Here is a 17,303-nt window from a genome sequence, read left to right as displayed (position 1 = left end):
AGCCACGGTAGTCACTTGGGATATTTAAACATTTTCTTCATTGACTTTCTGGGCCGTCAAGAGGCAGTCCCTTAGCAGCCAATGTGGTAGTTATACAGCTCTCAAATTTAATCAAAAATATCTTCATTTGTGTTCCGAAGACGAACGAAGGTCTTACGGGGTTGGTACAGCATGGGGGTGAGTAATTAATGACTTAATTTTCATTTTTGGGTGAACTAACCCTTTAAATGGTGCTCGGCAAGATCTCGATCTCTGGAGTTAATAGCTTGATGGTTCAACATTTAAAAATCAAGACATTAAGAAAGCCATACATATTAGTATTGTAAGGAGCCCCTAAAGGGACATTTGCAAATATATATATATATATACAAAAAAAAACACTTTCACATGAGCACAAGAAACTTGATTGATTAAAAACAATCTGTGAGTTGAGAAATTCGATGATGGGATGTAGAATACCCAAACAATCAAAAAGATAACACCACAAAATTAGTCTGGGTTTCCCCATGCTGCCTTCCTACAGCGCGATTTTATTCACGCTGAAAGGCAGTCTGGATACTATGGTCTAGATTTTCGCCTCATTCAAGGAACCAATCACAGAACGGGAAGGGAGCAGCAAGACGATGACGACATCTATGCGACACACCAAAGCAGTTTGTTAATTTCTATGGATTCAACATGGCAGCAGACGCGAAGCTACCTTTTGATGCAGCCTTAGATATTGTTCTAAGTAGTTCAGAATGCAAGTTTATTTTGAAAAAGAGCAGCTTTTGGCGTTAAACTTCGCGAGACCCCAGTCGTTATTGTCTTGCCATTAATCGCCCTAATGGAGGACCAGGTACAGGAGGCGGTCAACGTTGGAATATCTGCCGCTCAGCTGTGTCCCGAGAAAGAAAATGCAATAAAGAATTGTCGATACCAACTTCTGTTCGGCAGTCCCGAGGCCTGGATGAGCGCAAAGTGGCAAGAAATGTTAGCCACGGAGTTGTATAGTACCAACCTGCTAGGCATCGTCGTCGACGAAGTCCATATAACTTTATAAATGGTAAGTGGTATTTATTAACATCATATTGTCATTATGCCTGTAGACTACTGTGGTTGTCACAGTGCCACTATGTTGTGTTGCTTTTCAATATCAATATACAGCTACCGCTTTAGTAGCATAACTTTCAGCTGTGTACATGTACCCGATTAAAGTTGTTGACACTTTTTTTACATTTTTAACCTTGTGAAGTACAAGTGCAAACAATTTCCAATGCAAATAACAACTTCAACATCTATGTTAAACTCTTAATACTTGTGTTTTTCTAATTGAAATGATCATCTATGAGCTACGCACAGGCGCATCTGATAGACATTCTTAGTACCCAATAAACGGCGCCGGACATTCATAAACCACGCCTCAAATACGAGAAAATGTGCATGTGGTTCCCAGACCCAAGTCTCAACGAGAATTGGTTCTGGTGTTCGCCAGGCTACCAGAAAATTACATTATTTTTCTTTTATTATCTGAAAGTGAGATGAGACACTCATGAGACGGCTTTCAGTGTAGCAGAAAAGTAGAGGCTCGCAAAATATATCTTCACAAGCCCTTAGCTTCCATACAACTAGCCTATTTGACTCACATTGTTTTTTTCTGTGCTTTTTTTGCTTGTGGATTCAATTCTGACAGGCAAACAAGATTGCGACAGGCAGTACAACAAAGCAAGGATGATTCAAAAGACACACTTCCCTTAGCAGTCTAACGTTATTGCTGAAAAGATTTTAAAAAAAGAAAAAAACAGAGAATAAGCCTGCCCACACAAATAGTCAAAAAGAGAGAGAGAGAGAGAAAGCAAAGAGGAGAGGAAAGTAAGAGTGAGTTGGCTGCCTGTCATTGCTCTTCATCTGTACAAGCATCAATTGTTATGTAACCAATGATTTAACTCTCAAATCTAGAACTAAAATTAGAAATGAATGATAAGAGATTCCACCACAGGCAAATTTCAGCATATGTCTAACTGGACATTACAGTTGTTCGAACACCAATACCTCCAATTATTTTCACAAAGCCTGAGACCAGCACCAGCTCTAGTGGTGTAGTTTGAGTCAATTATCCAATTTTCTGATTTTACATTTGGACACACAGGGAATGAGAGCAAAAAAAAAAGGGTCAAGATTAAGACCATGTGAGGAGAAGAGAGCAAATGAGATTTTGTCTATCACCCTGCCAGTGGCCAGTTTGGGGTTGAGGCCAAACGTTAGTGCTCAGTCCTGTGTAATTAAGTGGGCAAAATAAATAAAAAATTGATTTTAGCACTGCTAAAGCCAGTAACTCTGACTGGGACTGCGGCCAAAGGTTTTTCTGCAGGGCTATGACACTGGTAAAGGACTTTACAGGATCAGAGGAGGGAAGGGGAAGCAAATTGGAATGTTTGGTACAAAATAGAGTCAACACTGTAAAAATAAAAAAAGATACTTAAAGCACCAATTGGGGTTCCACAGACTGCCACAATGAATGATGATCCAGTGAACAACCAGGGCAATGCGTACACAAGGATATTTAGAATTTGCATTGTTAAACTGAAATGATAATATATTGAATCATTTAATAGGACTATGTCAGGGTTGTCAAACCATCTGTACATATTAGTCACATTAGTCATTTTTGCATACCTGCTCCTATCACTCTTTTACTTAATTTTCTTTTATGTCCTTTATTTTACTGTGAGTGACTCTTTTTGGTTGTGTGCAGTGCACATATTTATTTAATTTCCAGGGTTTTTTTTTTTTGGTACTCTTAATTTACCTTGCTTTAAAAGGCTGTATGTTTGTCTTTTCGTGATACCAGAAATTGAAACCTGTGAATGACCAAAAATCTCAAGTGGATCAAAAACCCTTCACTTATTATGGGTTTACTGGAGGAATCATTTACAATTTTTAGAGTTGTTGCAGTAACTTATCAGAGAACTGTCCCTTTTGATAAGGGTCCTATACTGTACGTCTTATAGACGTTTTCAGCGGCGTGTGGCAGTCTGATAAACACAACATGGTACATCAAGTGTCTTTTTATTTTTACATTGAAAGAATTTCTCACAACAGATCCACGTAAGAAGTTTAAGGGACGGGGAATGTTTAAATACAGTGCCCAAACACACAAACATAGAGAAGACACATCACCTTGACTGCCTCTCCGTGAGTAACTCGGTCAAACACCATGTTATTGACTTTCATGATCTGGTCTCCAACTCTCAGCCCCTCTCTCTCAGCGGATGATCCCGGCTCCACCAAAGATACATAGATGCCAACTCGATGCTCTGACCCACCCCGTATGCTGAATCCTAGCCCTTCGTGGCTCTTGCTCCTTTTCAGCGTAACTTGGCGGATTTCATCAGGCGCTTCCTGCATCAGCACCGGCGCTGTCCCCTCAACTGTGGTGCTGAAAACAGGAGCCGCGCGCACAGGTCCATGACTGGGACCGGCCTGCTCGTACTCGCGCAGAAAGTGCACCGGAGATGCTCCTGCATGCGCGTTTGTGCTGCTGATGTCTTCCGAGCACTCGTGCTTGATACTGCCTGTCAGCAGATCCGTTTTCAGATAAAGCCCTTCCGACGTGTACTGGTCGAACAGCAGCTGGTCCGACCGGGGTATGACCAGGCGCAGCATGGGTAAAAGTTGGCGCTTGTTGGGTGTGTTGAGAATGACTTTAAGAGTCTGCACGAGATCGAATACATTGCGCTTGGCGTGGTAAATGTTGAGGCAGTGGATGAACTGCTCCCTTTCGTAGTCGTTGAGCAGCACGTTGAGCGCGTTGTGCAACTTCTTGACGTTAACGGAGAGCGCGCGGCCACCGGAGCCCAGCGAGTTCGCGCCCGACTTGAGAGAAGCGCGCTCCAGATCCGTGCTCATTCTCAGACACCTCAAAAACACAGGGAGATTTCACATCAGGCATTAGGAACGGAGCACGGTCAGTGTCTCTTGTTAAAAACCGAATTGCAGCGCGATTCGCGCGTTAAACCTGTGGTGGTACGTGTCATGCTGAGTTAAATCCTCGTTTGAGAGCGCGCGCTCAAAATAACAACGATACAGTAAAATGGCAGAATAATTAGAGCAATAGAGTTTTGAAACTTTTGATCATGAACGAAATTTGTTTAAAAGCTATAGTGGAAAAAGTCCACAGTTCTTCCAGAGAAAAACAACAAACCCTAATTAAGTCCCGCGAGGATTTGACGTCCGTAAGAGTGACTTTAATCCTTTGGGTAACACATTATGCGAAAAGAAACGGGCGTTGAGACGTCCTGAAACGAGAAAGAAAAGAAAAAACAGCACGAACGTTTCAAGTTTGGCAGCCGTGCTAAAAAGAGGAGCGCAGGTGGTCAGTGTGGCTCGCTCGGATTTCTTGTCGCTACTACTGAGTCCGTTGTGAGATACCGACACAGGCGCTCCGGAGGAAATGACGCAAGCGCGATGCGCCTCTGTTGCTTAGGAACAAATAACTAGGAACGCATTTGGACAAACAAAACCACATCTTTCGTGCGCGAGAGCTATTTTTAATGCTCAAGGTCCTCCGGGCTATTGACGTTTATCAATTGAAAAGTCGTTTCCAAAGAGCATTGCGCACTTAGGGCCATAACGTAAAAGTTCGTAATGGCAAGTGTTTCTTACAGGGGAAACAGTCGAACTTGATCTCTGTACTTTACATATGTTCTATAGGCAGATCTGTCAGCCAGTCTGTCAGTATTGCAAAATAAAACTCAGGACAATCAGTAGCCTACTGGCTATCCATTGTCCCTGTTATTTCGATGCAAAACTAACTACTAAATAACTGAATAAATAAAGCATGCTGATTTCAGCTGTAATGAATCCATTATCTTGTAGATTAACCTTAAGTTTCTTCTCAGAAACATAGTCCTTTGCTAGGCAACAAGTAAAATTTAATATGCATTATATATTATAATTTATGCATTATAATCAATCTGCTATTAAACGTGAAAGTTGTGCCAGTATGGTGCCAAGAGCAATGGTGCAAACATTCCTTTTAGAGATCAAAAATGTACAATCAAAATAAATCAAGTATTTCAGAGAGCCATTAAATGCAAGAAAAACATATTGACCTGAATAAATGTTTTCAGTAATAATTAGCGGAAAATAAATTTGATTCTGATTGACATTTTCATTTGGAACACTTCAAAAAAATCTCAGATCAGACGAAAATTTAAAGACCCGGTTACATTTCAATCTTTCAGTTGATTATCCCAAGCTAAGAGGAGGTAGCGGAAGCTGTTTTGAGCAGATTTACAAAACGAGGGCAGTGTTTGGATATGTGTGTGCCTCATTTTGCTCCATTTATACAAGCTCTCTGATCCTTTGTGTATGTGCAGAGAGTAATATCGCATCTTAAACTGCAGCTCTGCTTGGTGTTGTGAAAACCCAACTCTCACAGATGCTGTGTCAGATAATGCATCTGCTGAGAAAAGCTGCATAATCCATACTGTACACTCAATGCAGTCCATTAATTGTTTTAATTATCCTTATTATATTGTTTCTATGCTGTCGGATGTGCTAAAAAGACAACCAGCAAGGTTTTAGGCCAGACTTTGGATTTCAGCTGCAGTGAAGCTCAGTTTAACACACGTGTCATCCTCTAAGCTCATAAAGAGGAATTAAAAAGGCCTGTCAGCAGACATCCACTACCTGCAGTAGCCTACACAAACCACAGTCTGAGAGCTGTTAATAATCTTATATGGACAAACTGCTGCTCCCTTTAAGGCTTTAATTAACCTCATCCTTTTCAAGTCTATGTCTGCATTGACCCAATTAATTTTCAATGTAACTAAGTGCTTTATTTATACATCACACCTTTTAAAAACGGTGTTTACTTGAGATACTTTTAAAAAGTGCATAGCACTTTGGGCAGTCTGGCACAAATTTACAGGATGGCTGTACATTCAAACTAGCATGAAACGGAAGTTGCAATCATCTTTTCTTCCTTATGTTCCTTGTTTGTTACATATAACCAAGTAAAACGCATCTGGAACAAGAAAAAAGATTGGCGGGATTTGATTGGACATTTGTGGTTTGCTATTACCGTGCTCTATGTTACTGTGATATCATGTGAGTGACAGGTCGCGTCGGTAAACAACACATCATCAGAAAAGAGAACTAGAGTTCAGTTAGCAGGAGGCCTACATAATATAAAAGTCAAAACTATGTATTTTGAACGCCATCTTTCAAGAGCAGTGGTTTGCGAATCCTGCGTTTAACTCTGAGATTTGAGAAGCAGTCGTCAGTAAAATAAAAGCAACACCGCAAAAGTTTATAGGATTATCCTGCTGATACCGTGGTAAAGATTCATTTTAACCACCGATGCTCACATGCTCATGCTTGGGCATTAAAAAAATGGCTTTATACCTTCACATTGGAGATCCCAGCGACTTCTCGACATGATGCTATGCTATCCAGTATCCACAGGAATCACCTGGAGCGTTTGAGGAGGTTCAAGTTTGTTTCGTGGCTCGTGACTCGTTTGAAAAACGATTCACTTTTATTGACTCAGAGTCGACTCTTACTTTTGAAAGACAATCACTTTATATATGTTTCACTTTTAGATTTAAAACTTTGCAGGATGTTTCCATTCACTTAGAGCTATATTACACACAACATGAAAGGTAATTTTCAAAAATCTATTTAATAAATACTGGAATATTTCATAATAAGATAATTGACCGTTCATAAATAAAACAATAATTCAAATGATACAAAGAGTGCAGCATAATAAAATTAGAGAATGAGTACTATTAATTAAAACATATCAATTACAATCGCATCAGTCGCAAAATGAGTGATTTAAAAAGGTACATTTAAGATCTAAACGAGACTAAACAAATTTATAAACTCTCTCAGCTAAACTTCCTTCATCATTCTGGTTCTTCTTCAACCCACTGATTATAAAGCAATTTACAATGGTGGCGCATTGGAGCAAAGGAGTCAAATTCATTGTTAATTTGCAATTACAGCTCTTGGCATCAGAGCATGGTGGCAGAAATTAATGAACAATTAATGGGCCTAAATGAGACAATAGAGATGCTCACTGATCTTTATGCATTGCAGAAGAGTGTATAACACCTCAGCTGTAAGTCACACATAATACAGACTCAAAAGTAATCCAATTAGGTGCTAAAATACTAGGCATCTTTGTCTTTCCTATCTTTCTCTCGACATGTACACATGTTTGAGAGAGTGATCTGATAAAGCTGTGGTTAGGATGGTTTAACCTAATTTCAGTAATTCCTGTTCTCTTGACTTAAATCCAAGAATCCAGATTTCTCCATGCACCACCACAGTTGGTAGGTTTATGCTCTCCACTTTCTGGATAAAGAGTTCCAAATAATCTTATGAGTACCGAGCGAATGATGCACTGAATAAACGAATAACTTTTACAACAATCCATTCAATTACTGTCGTTGGCTGCACTACGTAAAGACCAAAATACAGTTCACTTACATCCCCTATAAAAAAACAGACAGAATATCATTTCCACACTGCTCAAACTTAATAACTTCCTGACACTTATTCAGTGTCTTTTACAACAGCTCATAAATGCAACACAAATTTCCACTCTTCAACAAATACTATATAAACCAATCAAAAATAAAAGGTAAAGAATGTAGAGGGGGGAAGAACTGATCAGTAAATGTTGAGTCAGAATGCGGAACGGCTTTGATTAATAGCAGGATTCTTAATGGGAATGGAGGGAAATGTTCGTCACGCTGGGCTCTGCCAAACTCATAATTACAGCAATATAAAAGAGCAGAGGGATCGTGTGCTGCTGCAGTGTCATGCCCCAGTGCACAGTCTGACAGAGCACACCACGCCATTACACTGCATTACGGAAACCTTGCTGAGGTGTATTCAGCTCTCACTACAGGACAGGGGGATTTAAGAGCCATTTTATGACATATGACCAAGTCTGAACAGCAGTCTATATTGTATAGTGTATACTGCTGTTCAGCTTGTATGATACTGTAGATACCGTTTCAGCTAATAAGAGGTGGGTGCTAATGATGTACTGTAAACTGACATCCTATGGAGCACTATTTTAAACTTTGGATTTGGCCTCTAGCCGACCTGTTTTGTGATCTTAAAAAGTACCATAAATTCTCTCTTTTCTATTAATATTAAATGAACTCGCTCTGTAGAGAAAGCCAAGAGTTTCCAGTTTGGCGTTAAATTCACACAGGCGGCAGTCCCAATATACATATATTTTAGACAGCTAAATTCCCAAATTATATTATTTTTTTTCCTGTTAAAAAGCAAACAGTAATTTCATTAAGTAAATGGAAAAATAAATCATGGAAAATGTCATAATGGAAAATTCTTTTTTAAATACCTTTGGAACATAAAAAATAATGGTTGGGATACATTAATTTGATTTAATCTTTCAAAATCTATGCTCAAAAGTTATTGTGATCTTGTTCATAGAAACAACAGTAAAGAGAAGGCACAATTCGGTATAAAGAAAATAAAACTTCTGATAAATACTGTCATTAATTTCGGCAGATGGATGCCTCTGTACTGTCGCTGCACATAAGAAAGTTCTTAAAGGGATACTTCACTTTTTTTTGGAAATAGGCTCATTTTACAACTCCCCCAGAGTTAAACTGTTAAGTTTTACCGTTTTTGAATCCATTCAGCCAATTTTCTGATATGTAGAAGAATATCAGTAACCAGTCAGTTTCTGATCCCATTGACTTCCATAGTATATATATTTTTATCCTACTATGGAAGTCAATGAGACCAGAAACTGTCTGGTTACTGATATTCTTCAAAATATAAAAAAAAATAGGCTGAATGGATTCAAAAATGGTAACTCAACAGTTTAACTCTGGGGGACTTATAATGAGCCTATTTCCAAAAAAAGTGAAGTATCCCTTTAATGATTGAATGCTAATATGGCCACTGAAGATGTTTACAGGCTGTGTCAATCTGTTGATGCCCCACTGATGCTCTCTGTATCCCGATGAGCAAAACTTCTAGGGAAGATGCCGATTTTTCCAGCAATGTGCCCTTCTAGCCATTCCTCATTCACTGCAAAATGGAGAGGGAATAAAATACTTTTATTACCCCAACACTGATCTGCAAAAGAAATTAAAATTCTCTAATAATAAAGAAAAGACACCCCTGTGTTTACATACCTTCACTGAGGATGTCAATTGTGTCACCTTCACTGAATTCCAAATCCTCTGGGCCTTGTGCAATGTAGTCATATAGTGCCACCATCTGATAAAGAATGGTCCTGTTGGCCAGAGGGTCCTCAGTCTTGAGACGAGACGGGGGGAAAAAGAAAGTTGCCAAATATTAAAAATGCTAAATTGGTGTAACATCCATTTTTAATAGAAATTTTCCTAAAATAGTGTAAGCACTATTTGGTGCTATCAAAATCTGCTCTGTTTAAACATAGACACTAACTCAACCATTTGTGTGAAATTTTGGGTGACACAATATGACCAACTGCAGACAGCAGTGAGGATGAGGAACCTTTTAGAAAACAATTGTGGTCCACAATTAATCCCCTTTAACAGGCTGTATTGAGAGCTGTCAATCCAAAAAATGGTAATTCGTAAGGTTACCTGACACCAGATTTCGGCACGTCCTGAATCAGCCACACCCTCTAAGCTATCCAGTCCATCGTCACCATTTAGTGGCCTTAGTACTCTGGTGCCATGCCTTCTGTGTCTGTGTGAGGAAGTATAATATTATGCGTTAAGGATGGTGAGGGGATTTTTCAATGAAATACATTTGACCAGAGTTCTAACATACTTTAATGCTGGGAATTTATGGCAACAAAAAGCAGGTCAGCCAGACTGCAGGTTTGCAATATTACCTGAGGCGAATGTTCGTCACGGGCTGTCCTAATTTCTGTGCGATTTTCTCTTGCAGATCCCGGAAAGGAGTATCTAAAGGGACTCTCAGAGCCATGGTGCATGTATAGTGCACCTTGACTATGACTGATCCAGAGTCCTGGGGTGAGGTTTGGGCCTGAAACAAAATGGGGGTCACATCTGAGGTTACAGAGATACAGTACATCTGAATCAGATTTTTGCTTTTAACTAGGGCTGTGCAAAAATTAATTGCGATTAATCGCATCCAAAATAAAAATCTGTGTTTACATAATATATTTGTGTGTGCTGTATATAATTATTTTGTATATATAAATACCTATGCATGCATGTATATATTTAAGAATTATTTGCGCTTAAATTCTGTATATATAAATAAATACATAATCTATATTATATAAATATTTTATAGATGAATAACACATTTTCTTAAATATATACATGCATTATACAAAATAATTATATACAGCACACACAAATATATTATGTAAACACAGACTTTTATTTTGGATGCGATTAATCGCAATTAATTTTTGCACAGCCCTACTTTTAACATCATAAGTATCAGCCAAGCGATTGAAGGTATAATACAAAGAACATGAAAATGATAGAAAAAGGAAAGTTTTTCTTTCCTCCCCCACCTCTCAGAGTTCCCCTTTTCCATTGCAAAATGCAAGTTTTGTTATAAGGTAATCGGGTTTCTCTACCAGGCAGTGGCCTTAAATAGTCTCCCCTCTAAATTGTCAGCGTTCTTTTGCTCCCTTGGGTGTATTTCTGACTGAATCAGGCCAAATCAAGGCCTTCTGCCTCAACACTCCACTCCACTTCTTGTCTGAGTCACAAAACTCATTCAAAAGATCTCATCTCACACAAAAGATCAACCATGACGGCCACTGCATTAATCATGCTCTGCTTCTATTTCCATCTACAGTACATGATACTGTCAGAAATGCTTTTTCTTTCTGGCTTGACAAATCGAACTAGGAGATACAACCAATTTGTAGAAGTATATAAGATATGAGCACTGAGGATCTAACCAAATGTTCAAGATTAGGGGGCACCAAATGTTAAAGTATGAAAAACCCATGTTTACAGACCACAAATCTGTTCATTTTTAATGAATGTAAATCATTTGAATTAGCTTCTAATTATTGGTGGAAAATCAGTGACAAAAACTGATTATGTGGTTGAAATAAAACGTTGGAGTTACTGTATTTGCTAAAGGGATGGCTGTTTTGTCCTGCTAAAAGGGGAGCATTCTTTTTCAAGTGTTTTATTACTCACCTGCTGCGTAGGGATGTTGCTGGAGTTGCTGGTCGTTGGTGGAGATGCGTGGGTATCACAGGCACAGGAGGGGTGCAACTCTACAGAAGAGAGGATGAAACTTGCATTTCTTCCAAATACTGGTACAATCATTTAATTTATATTTAGGACAGTTGAAGAAGAGACTATTATTTTATCACAACCTTTTTCTAGATATTGGAAAAGTTTTGAAAATTATATTGTCTTTCTTTATTTTGTATAATGACATATATTTTATAATAATTCTATAATAATAAAAACAACTTTCGTTATTGACAAACAGTTTCAGTTTCAATGCGTTTGCTTTTTCAGAAAACATTTTCTGTACCTAGTGAACGTTGAGATGGACATTGGGGTCGATTTGGGGGTTTTAGGGCTGGTGGATGTGGGATGCCATTGGCGAGTTCCTTCCAAGTAAAATGCAGAGAAAAGCACTCAGTATGTTACTGCCTAGAACAACTTTAATTCATATATTGTACATCAGATGCTGAAGAACAAGGTCGCTGCTCCTACAGTATGCACTACAACATCACATCTCTGGGAGAAGAGGCTATAACTTTTACAAGTCTATTTTCATGAATGCTGCTTTCCTTTAGAACGACATGAAAGTGACAAAGAGGAAATTGTAGAGTGTGTAAACACATTTTCAGCTAGAATTAAACAGATGTCTGCATTCATAAAGTTCAGCATTTTACATCAAGCTCAACATGTCTATGAGAAAGGATAGATGAGCCAGGGCAAATAACAGAACCCTATTATAACCCATAAAGAACAAACTGTGAGAAATGGAATAGGTCATACGAGGAGGTTAAAAAGTAAAACACTTACAATTCGCTTGACTTTACCCTTGTTTTTCTTGCCCATCGGTTCAAGCAGGAAATTGGGAACCAGACCTCTCTGACATTTAAAAGTAAAAAAAAAAAAGAAAAAAAAAAGAAATAGGCCAGGTGTTATTCTATATTTTGTTCTCAGTTTTAAATCACATTTGATGTTGCCACTCAAACAGCTTTTGTGAATGTCAGAAATATAAAAGCAAGAATATCCGCTTGTTAAGTCTGACCTGTTTTCAGGAGACCATGTGCTCTAATACTACTGAAAAAAGTAGTATCTCTGATCTCTGATGATTCATCTTTTATAAATCGTTAAAATATAGGTGTCCAGGACATTGTGAGCCCGGAGAATGTTGTGTAGTACACCATTTTAAACAGTTTTAAAACGCTTTGCTTAAATATGATAGTCATTTTAAATTAGTGTTGAGATGAGATTCCCAACGTAAACAAGTAAGCTTGGACCTGGAAACAGCCTTATGTCACAACTTAAGCAGATTGTCATAGAGGACAAACATTCAATGTGCCTCCATTTCAATACAAATCCTCAGTAATCATCCTTCACATCAAGAAAGAAAGAGTATCCCACCTTTCCATCATAAATGACTACTGCCAGCCCGTCCTTGTCGTCGTCACTATACACAAACACTTCTGCTCCAGCAGGCACTGTTAGCTCCCCTGCCCCTTTTGCCACATAAGCACTCTTCATTACCATGTAACGAGAGTCCCTATGCAGGAATTATACATCATATATTATCTCCGTGTATTAAGCTGGTCTTGTAACAGTCTGTAAATATTGAATACTTACTGGCCGTCGACTACCTTTGGCTCATAGTACCCTGGTTTCTGCAGGAACATACATTATCAGTGGAGTTAAGTTTAGAAACAAAAAGACAAAATGTTGAGGTTGTAGCATCACAGGTGGTAACTTTACCTGTGGTCTGAGAGGATCAAAGCCCCTGAAGTCATCGTTTGGAATCAAAGAAGTAATGACCTGAGAGAAGAAGAGTTTTGTTTCAGTGAACATTTGTCAAATTTATTGTAGCCTATAGTGCTTTTAGTGCAGAATTATAATGTTTATAATTACAGACTTTTTTTTTTAAAATCAAATGAACAGGGGAGACCTGCAGATGCATTCTTTTTTGGGTGGCTTTTAAGTTCTTACATGTATTAAAATATTTTCTATATTTTTAACAGATTTTCAACTGTTTTCAGCCAGAGGGATTGCAACCACTAGGGGGCCTCAGCAAACTTCTAAGTTACAATTATTTGAAATAAAGACAAATTAAGCATTCAAATAAACTGGGGGGAAAACAAGATATTTCTTATTTTATTTCACCTCCTCGTTTTTTTTTTTTTTTGTTTTTTTGTTTTTTTATAAATATCATTAATAAAACTCATTGCATTTTTGTGCATTCTCTGAATATATAATGAGTTTTTGTTATGCCAAGATCAAAAAATATTTTATCAGGTAGAAATTGAGGGTGAAAAATCCTCATCCTTCCTCCACATCCATCCAGTAAATCCTAAACAACTGGAAAAGTCATGTCTTTGAATAATGTTGAGGACAATTGGGAGAGCGGGAGTGAAAAAGGCTGAGTCCCACTGACTTCATGCAACTTGAAACATTAACAGTTTGCCTTTTTAAAGTACTGCATACATGTCATTACAATTTATTTGTCTGTAATATTTGACATTTCACATTTAGGTTTGTCCATTTTTAAAAAGTTGTGTACTTTACTATTATTGGATTAGTGAAGTGTATTGTGTAGTTAATTTCCAAACAGTTATTAAAGCTGCAGTACAGCGTGAAGATGTGAGTCACCTTTGCTTCACCCAAGAAGTCCCTCGGTTTAAGCTGATCTACTTCCTGTTTCCTGGGACGGAACACTTCACCCTCGGGCACCAGGAGAGGCTCTAAAGCCTCTCTCCTCTGGGAATAAATTGCATAGAAACAATAAATTACATTTAGTGGAGTGTTGTTCTCTGAAAACAGACTTCAGAGATTGTTACAAACCACTGTGTCCAGTGATACATTATCAGTAAAAGGCAATGAAAATGTAGTGGTGGATGTCTTGCACTATGAAATAGCTTTTAAGCCTTCTCTTTGCATTTTCTGAATATTAGTATCACATAGATCTTACCGAAATGGCCTCTAGAGCTGTGTCTATTAGGCTGCTTCGGCCGGCTCCTCTCTCCTGTGAGGCCGCCTGTAAAATGTCCCTGGCTTTGTCCCATTGTTGCAGTCTAGAATGAATGGCTGCTGCATTATAAAGAACCTAGAAGTAAACAAACCCACACAAGTTGTATGCACCCTGCATTATATCATATCAATACGACATCAAAATATTATACACTATACTGTTCAAAATGTGGGGTCAGTAAGAATATTTTTAAACACTTTTATTCAGAAAGGATGGATTAAATTCATCAAAAGACACTTGATAAGTACCAGATCAGCATATTAGAATGATTTCTTAAGAAAATCAAAGTAATTAAGCCTTTTTTCAAGATTTATGCATTTTAATTACTGTAATAGTAAAATTCCATCAAACTGAATTGAATAATCCTTACTTACTAGTCATATTATGAATTAAGTTAAAAAAAAAAAACACATTTTTTAAAAACAAATTAAGTTTAAATCAAACATTTTTTAAAATCTCAAACTTAAATTTAAATATTTTTTCATTGTTTTATGAATATGAATTACATAAACTACATGGTTTATTCCCTTGTTTCATTAAGACTGTTTCCAAAAAAAAAAAAAAAAAAAAAAAATCTGTAGTTTTTTTATAGTGAGAAAAAAAGTTCATAATATAAATAATATATTCAGTTTAATTTGATGGAATTTTAAATTTTGAAAAAAGGCTCTAAAGATAGACAAATTGTCCAACTTTTAAATGTGGTGGTGGTCACACATTGCCTCTATGAAACTCTTCTGTTTTATAACTAATATGAATTTGAGGAACAGAAAGGTTGCTTCATCTGTCCAGGCTATCCTGAGGAATTCTGGATGTCTTATCATTTTTCAGCCTGGCATTTAACATTGCATAACTGTGGAGTTTTTTCACTCAGCCATCAAAGAGGCCTTGTGGTAGCTATCTGTGCAGGTGAACTCCACTAAAGTTCATGTTTAATGGCAGAGTTGACACAAGGGGAGACAGAAAATGTCAACAATTTCCCGAATTGAAATGCTACCAAATAAAACATGCACACTAAATCCAGACAATAATACTTTTATAGATTTTTTTTTACTTTCCTCCCCACAATCAGGCAGAAATATGCTTATTTTCTGACCTGCCAGGTGTACAGTTTATAGCGAAGACCCAGCTGTTTGTAGTCAATGACAGGGTTTTCCCTCATGTATTTCTGAGCCCATATACAATCAGACAATGCTTCCTCCAGTCTGGCATTAGAAAAGGTGACATAAATAAAGAAAAACAAGAGAAAGACAATGAGAAATGGAGAAAGCAAGAGAACAAAGAGGCAGTTTCAGATGAAAGTGTATCAACTGTCCAGAACATCACCTTTAAACAAAAGAAGTCAATGTTTGTGTTGCATCACACTGCGAATTACCAGACAGACTGGTCTACTCATTCAAAGAGATCTACAGTATAAAAACAGAATATTTCTCACCTGTTTGCCATCATATGAACAGCAGACCTCTGAAAAAATCCCACAGCAAGACAGCAATCCTTTGCGATTGCCTGGTCGAGAGCCTAAAAGGTATCATATGATATTTTAAGACATCTCAAAATGTCCTAAAATCAAGAATTTCCTTATTATCTTTTGCTGACGTTAAATATCATTAACTAATTATATATTAATATATAAATATTAACAAATGGGCTTTTAAACAGGGGTCTGGGGACCCCCAGGGGGGGGGGCGAAAAGCAAGTACAAGGGTCAAAAGAGCCGAAGAAAACAGTGAAAAAATAAAATAATAATAATATTGAAATAATTAAATAAAGAAATGTAATTTAAAGAAATGTAATAAAATATATCAATGGATATATTTTATTTATTTTTATATAATAATTATAATGACATATACAACACCTAACTGTTTTCCAAATAATATTTTACACATTTATATAATTAATTTTCACAGTCAATTTGGGTCTTTATACATACAAATACATCGCTTTTAAACAGTACATCCTTAATATATTTTTAGGATGAGGATCCCTTGCACAAGGATAATTATATTTGGGGATCATAGGCATCTAGAAGACTGAAAACCCCTGAACTAAATCTATAAATGCTATTTAACAACTTAAGACAACTGTAATGGAGTATCATTTCCAATTTCCTACATTTCTATCATTTCTTATGTTTAAGTACCAAGATTGTGGTTGTACCTTGATGGCCAAATCCACTTGACCCAGGGCGATGTGTGTCGACGCTACCACAAACATAGTGCGACAGTTGTGTTCTGTGATCTGGTTGAGTTTAGTGAGAGCGCCCTGCCAGTCCCGGCTGTCTATTGCCTGTACAGCCTCATCCCACAGCCTGATCAACTCTATGTACAGCATGGCCCTCTAGAACAAAACTAATAGGATCAAATGTTATTTATTAAAATTTAAATATTAATTAAAATAGACATTAATGGCTTTACTGAGAAAACAGCCAATTTTGCTCACAAATAGCTTGGAACAAAAAAAATCTGACACCTGCCTACAAGTAGGCCTACAGGTGAGACTAAACAGGTTGTTTTAAGACAATAAAATCATAAAAGCAAAACCCAATACTAGTACAAAGACCGATACTTACCACTGCAAAGAAACCAATAGAGATAAGTCTGGAACTTCTGGAAATCTAGAAGTGATCGATCATGAATGAGAGTGCTGCTCCTGAACAGCTGTAAGCCAGAACTCAGTTGACTCACAGGGAAGTGATATTTGTAGTGTGACACACGGTTGTGGTTCCCGCCCTCTTTCCATGCCATCAGGAAGTCCTGCATTCCAATAAGTGAGAGAGAGAGACTTGTTGAGTTGCAAGTAGGTCACGTACACAATGGTTCAATTAAAGAATGAGCTGTTGAGTAAGTCAAGGAAATAGAAAGACACTGCGCAGTGTGCACACACTAAAGTTGGTCTGGCCAAGAGTACACTACCAGAAATCAATTAGGTTTTTTATTTATTTATAGGGAAGGAGTCAAGAAAAAGACTGGAGGGAGGAAATTTTTTATTTTACCTTTTTTTTTTTCACAGCAAGTTTACTGTTTTAGATTTTCCATCAAACACACGAGGCCTTAAGGTTATTTAATTACGTTTAATTCCACAGTATCTTCAAA

The 17,303-nt window shown here is 37.5% G+C and overlaps 2 protein-coding genes across 2 annotated transcripts in view; both read right to left on the bottom strand.

The window, feature by feature from the left end:
* whrnb (whirlin b) overlaps positions 1 to 4,666 on the bottom strand; it is a 51,520-nt gene extending 46,854 nt beyond the window's left edge. The window contains exon 1 of the mRNA XM_039659785.2: positions 3,160 to 4,666. Coding sequence (XP_039515719.2) covers positions 3,160 to 3,888 — 729 coding nt within the window. The 5' untranslated portion in view covers positions 3,889 to 4,666. The remainder of the gene's footprint in view (positions 1 to 3,159) is intronic.
* A 1,982-nt stretch (positions 4,667 to 6,648) lies between these two features.
* noxa1 (NADPH oxidase activator 1) lies at positions 6,649 to 16,934 on the bottom strand. Its single transcript, XM_039658226.2, has 16 exons — positions 16,781 to 16,934; positions 16,369 to 16,559; positions 15,644 to 15,726; positions 15,305 to 15,413; positions 14,152 to 14,286; positions 13,833 to 13,940; positions 12,942 to 13,001; positions 12,816 to 12,853; positions 12,597 to 12,735; positions 12,009 to 12,077; positions 11,509 to 11,587; positions 11,163 to 11,242; positions 9,863 to 10,017; positions 9,609 to 9,714; positions 9,174 to 9,297; positions 6,649 to 9,066 (listed from the first exon to the last, which is right to left on the bottom strand). The coding sequence occupies exons 2-16, from the start codon at positions 16,540 to 16,542 to the stop codon at positions 8,960 to 8,962; spliced, it is 1,566 nt and encodes a 521-aa protein (XP_039514160.2). The 5' UTR covers positions 16,543 to 16,559; positions 16,781 to 16,934; the 3' UTR covers positions 6,649 to 8,959.
* Between the last annotated feature and the right edge of the window lie 369 nt (positions 16,935 to 17,303).

This window comes from Pimephales promelas, chromosome 4 (genome assembly GCF_988280905.1).
Source record: "Pimephales promelas chromosome 4, fPimPro1.hap1.1, whole genome shotgun sequence".
Classification (NCBI taxonomy): domain Eukaryota; kingdom Metazoa; phylum Chordata; class Actinopteri; order Cypriniformes; family Leuciscidae; genus Pimephales; species Pimephales promelas.
This window is presented reverse-complemented; position numbering and strand designations above follow the sequence as displayed.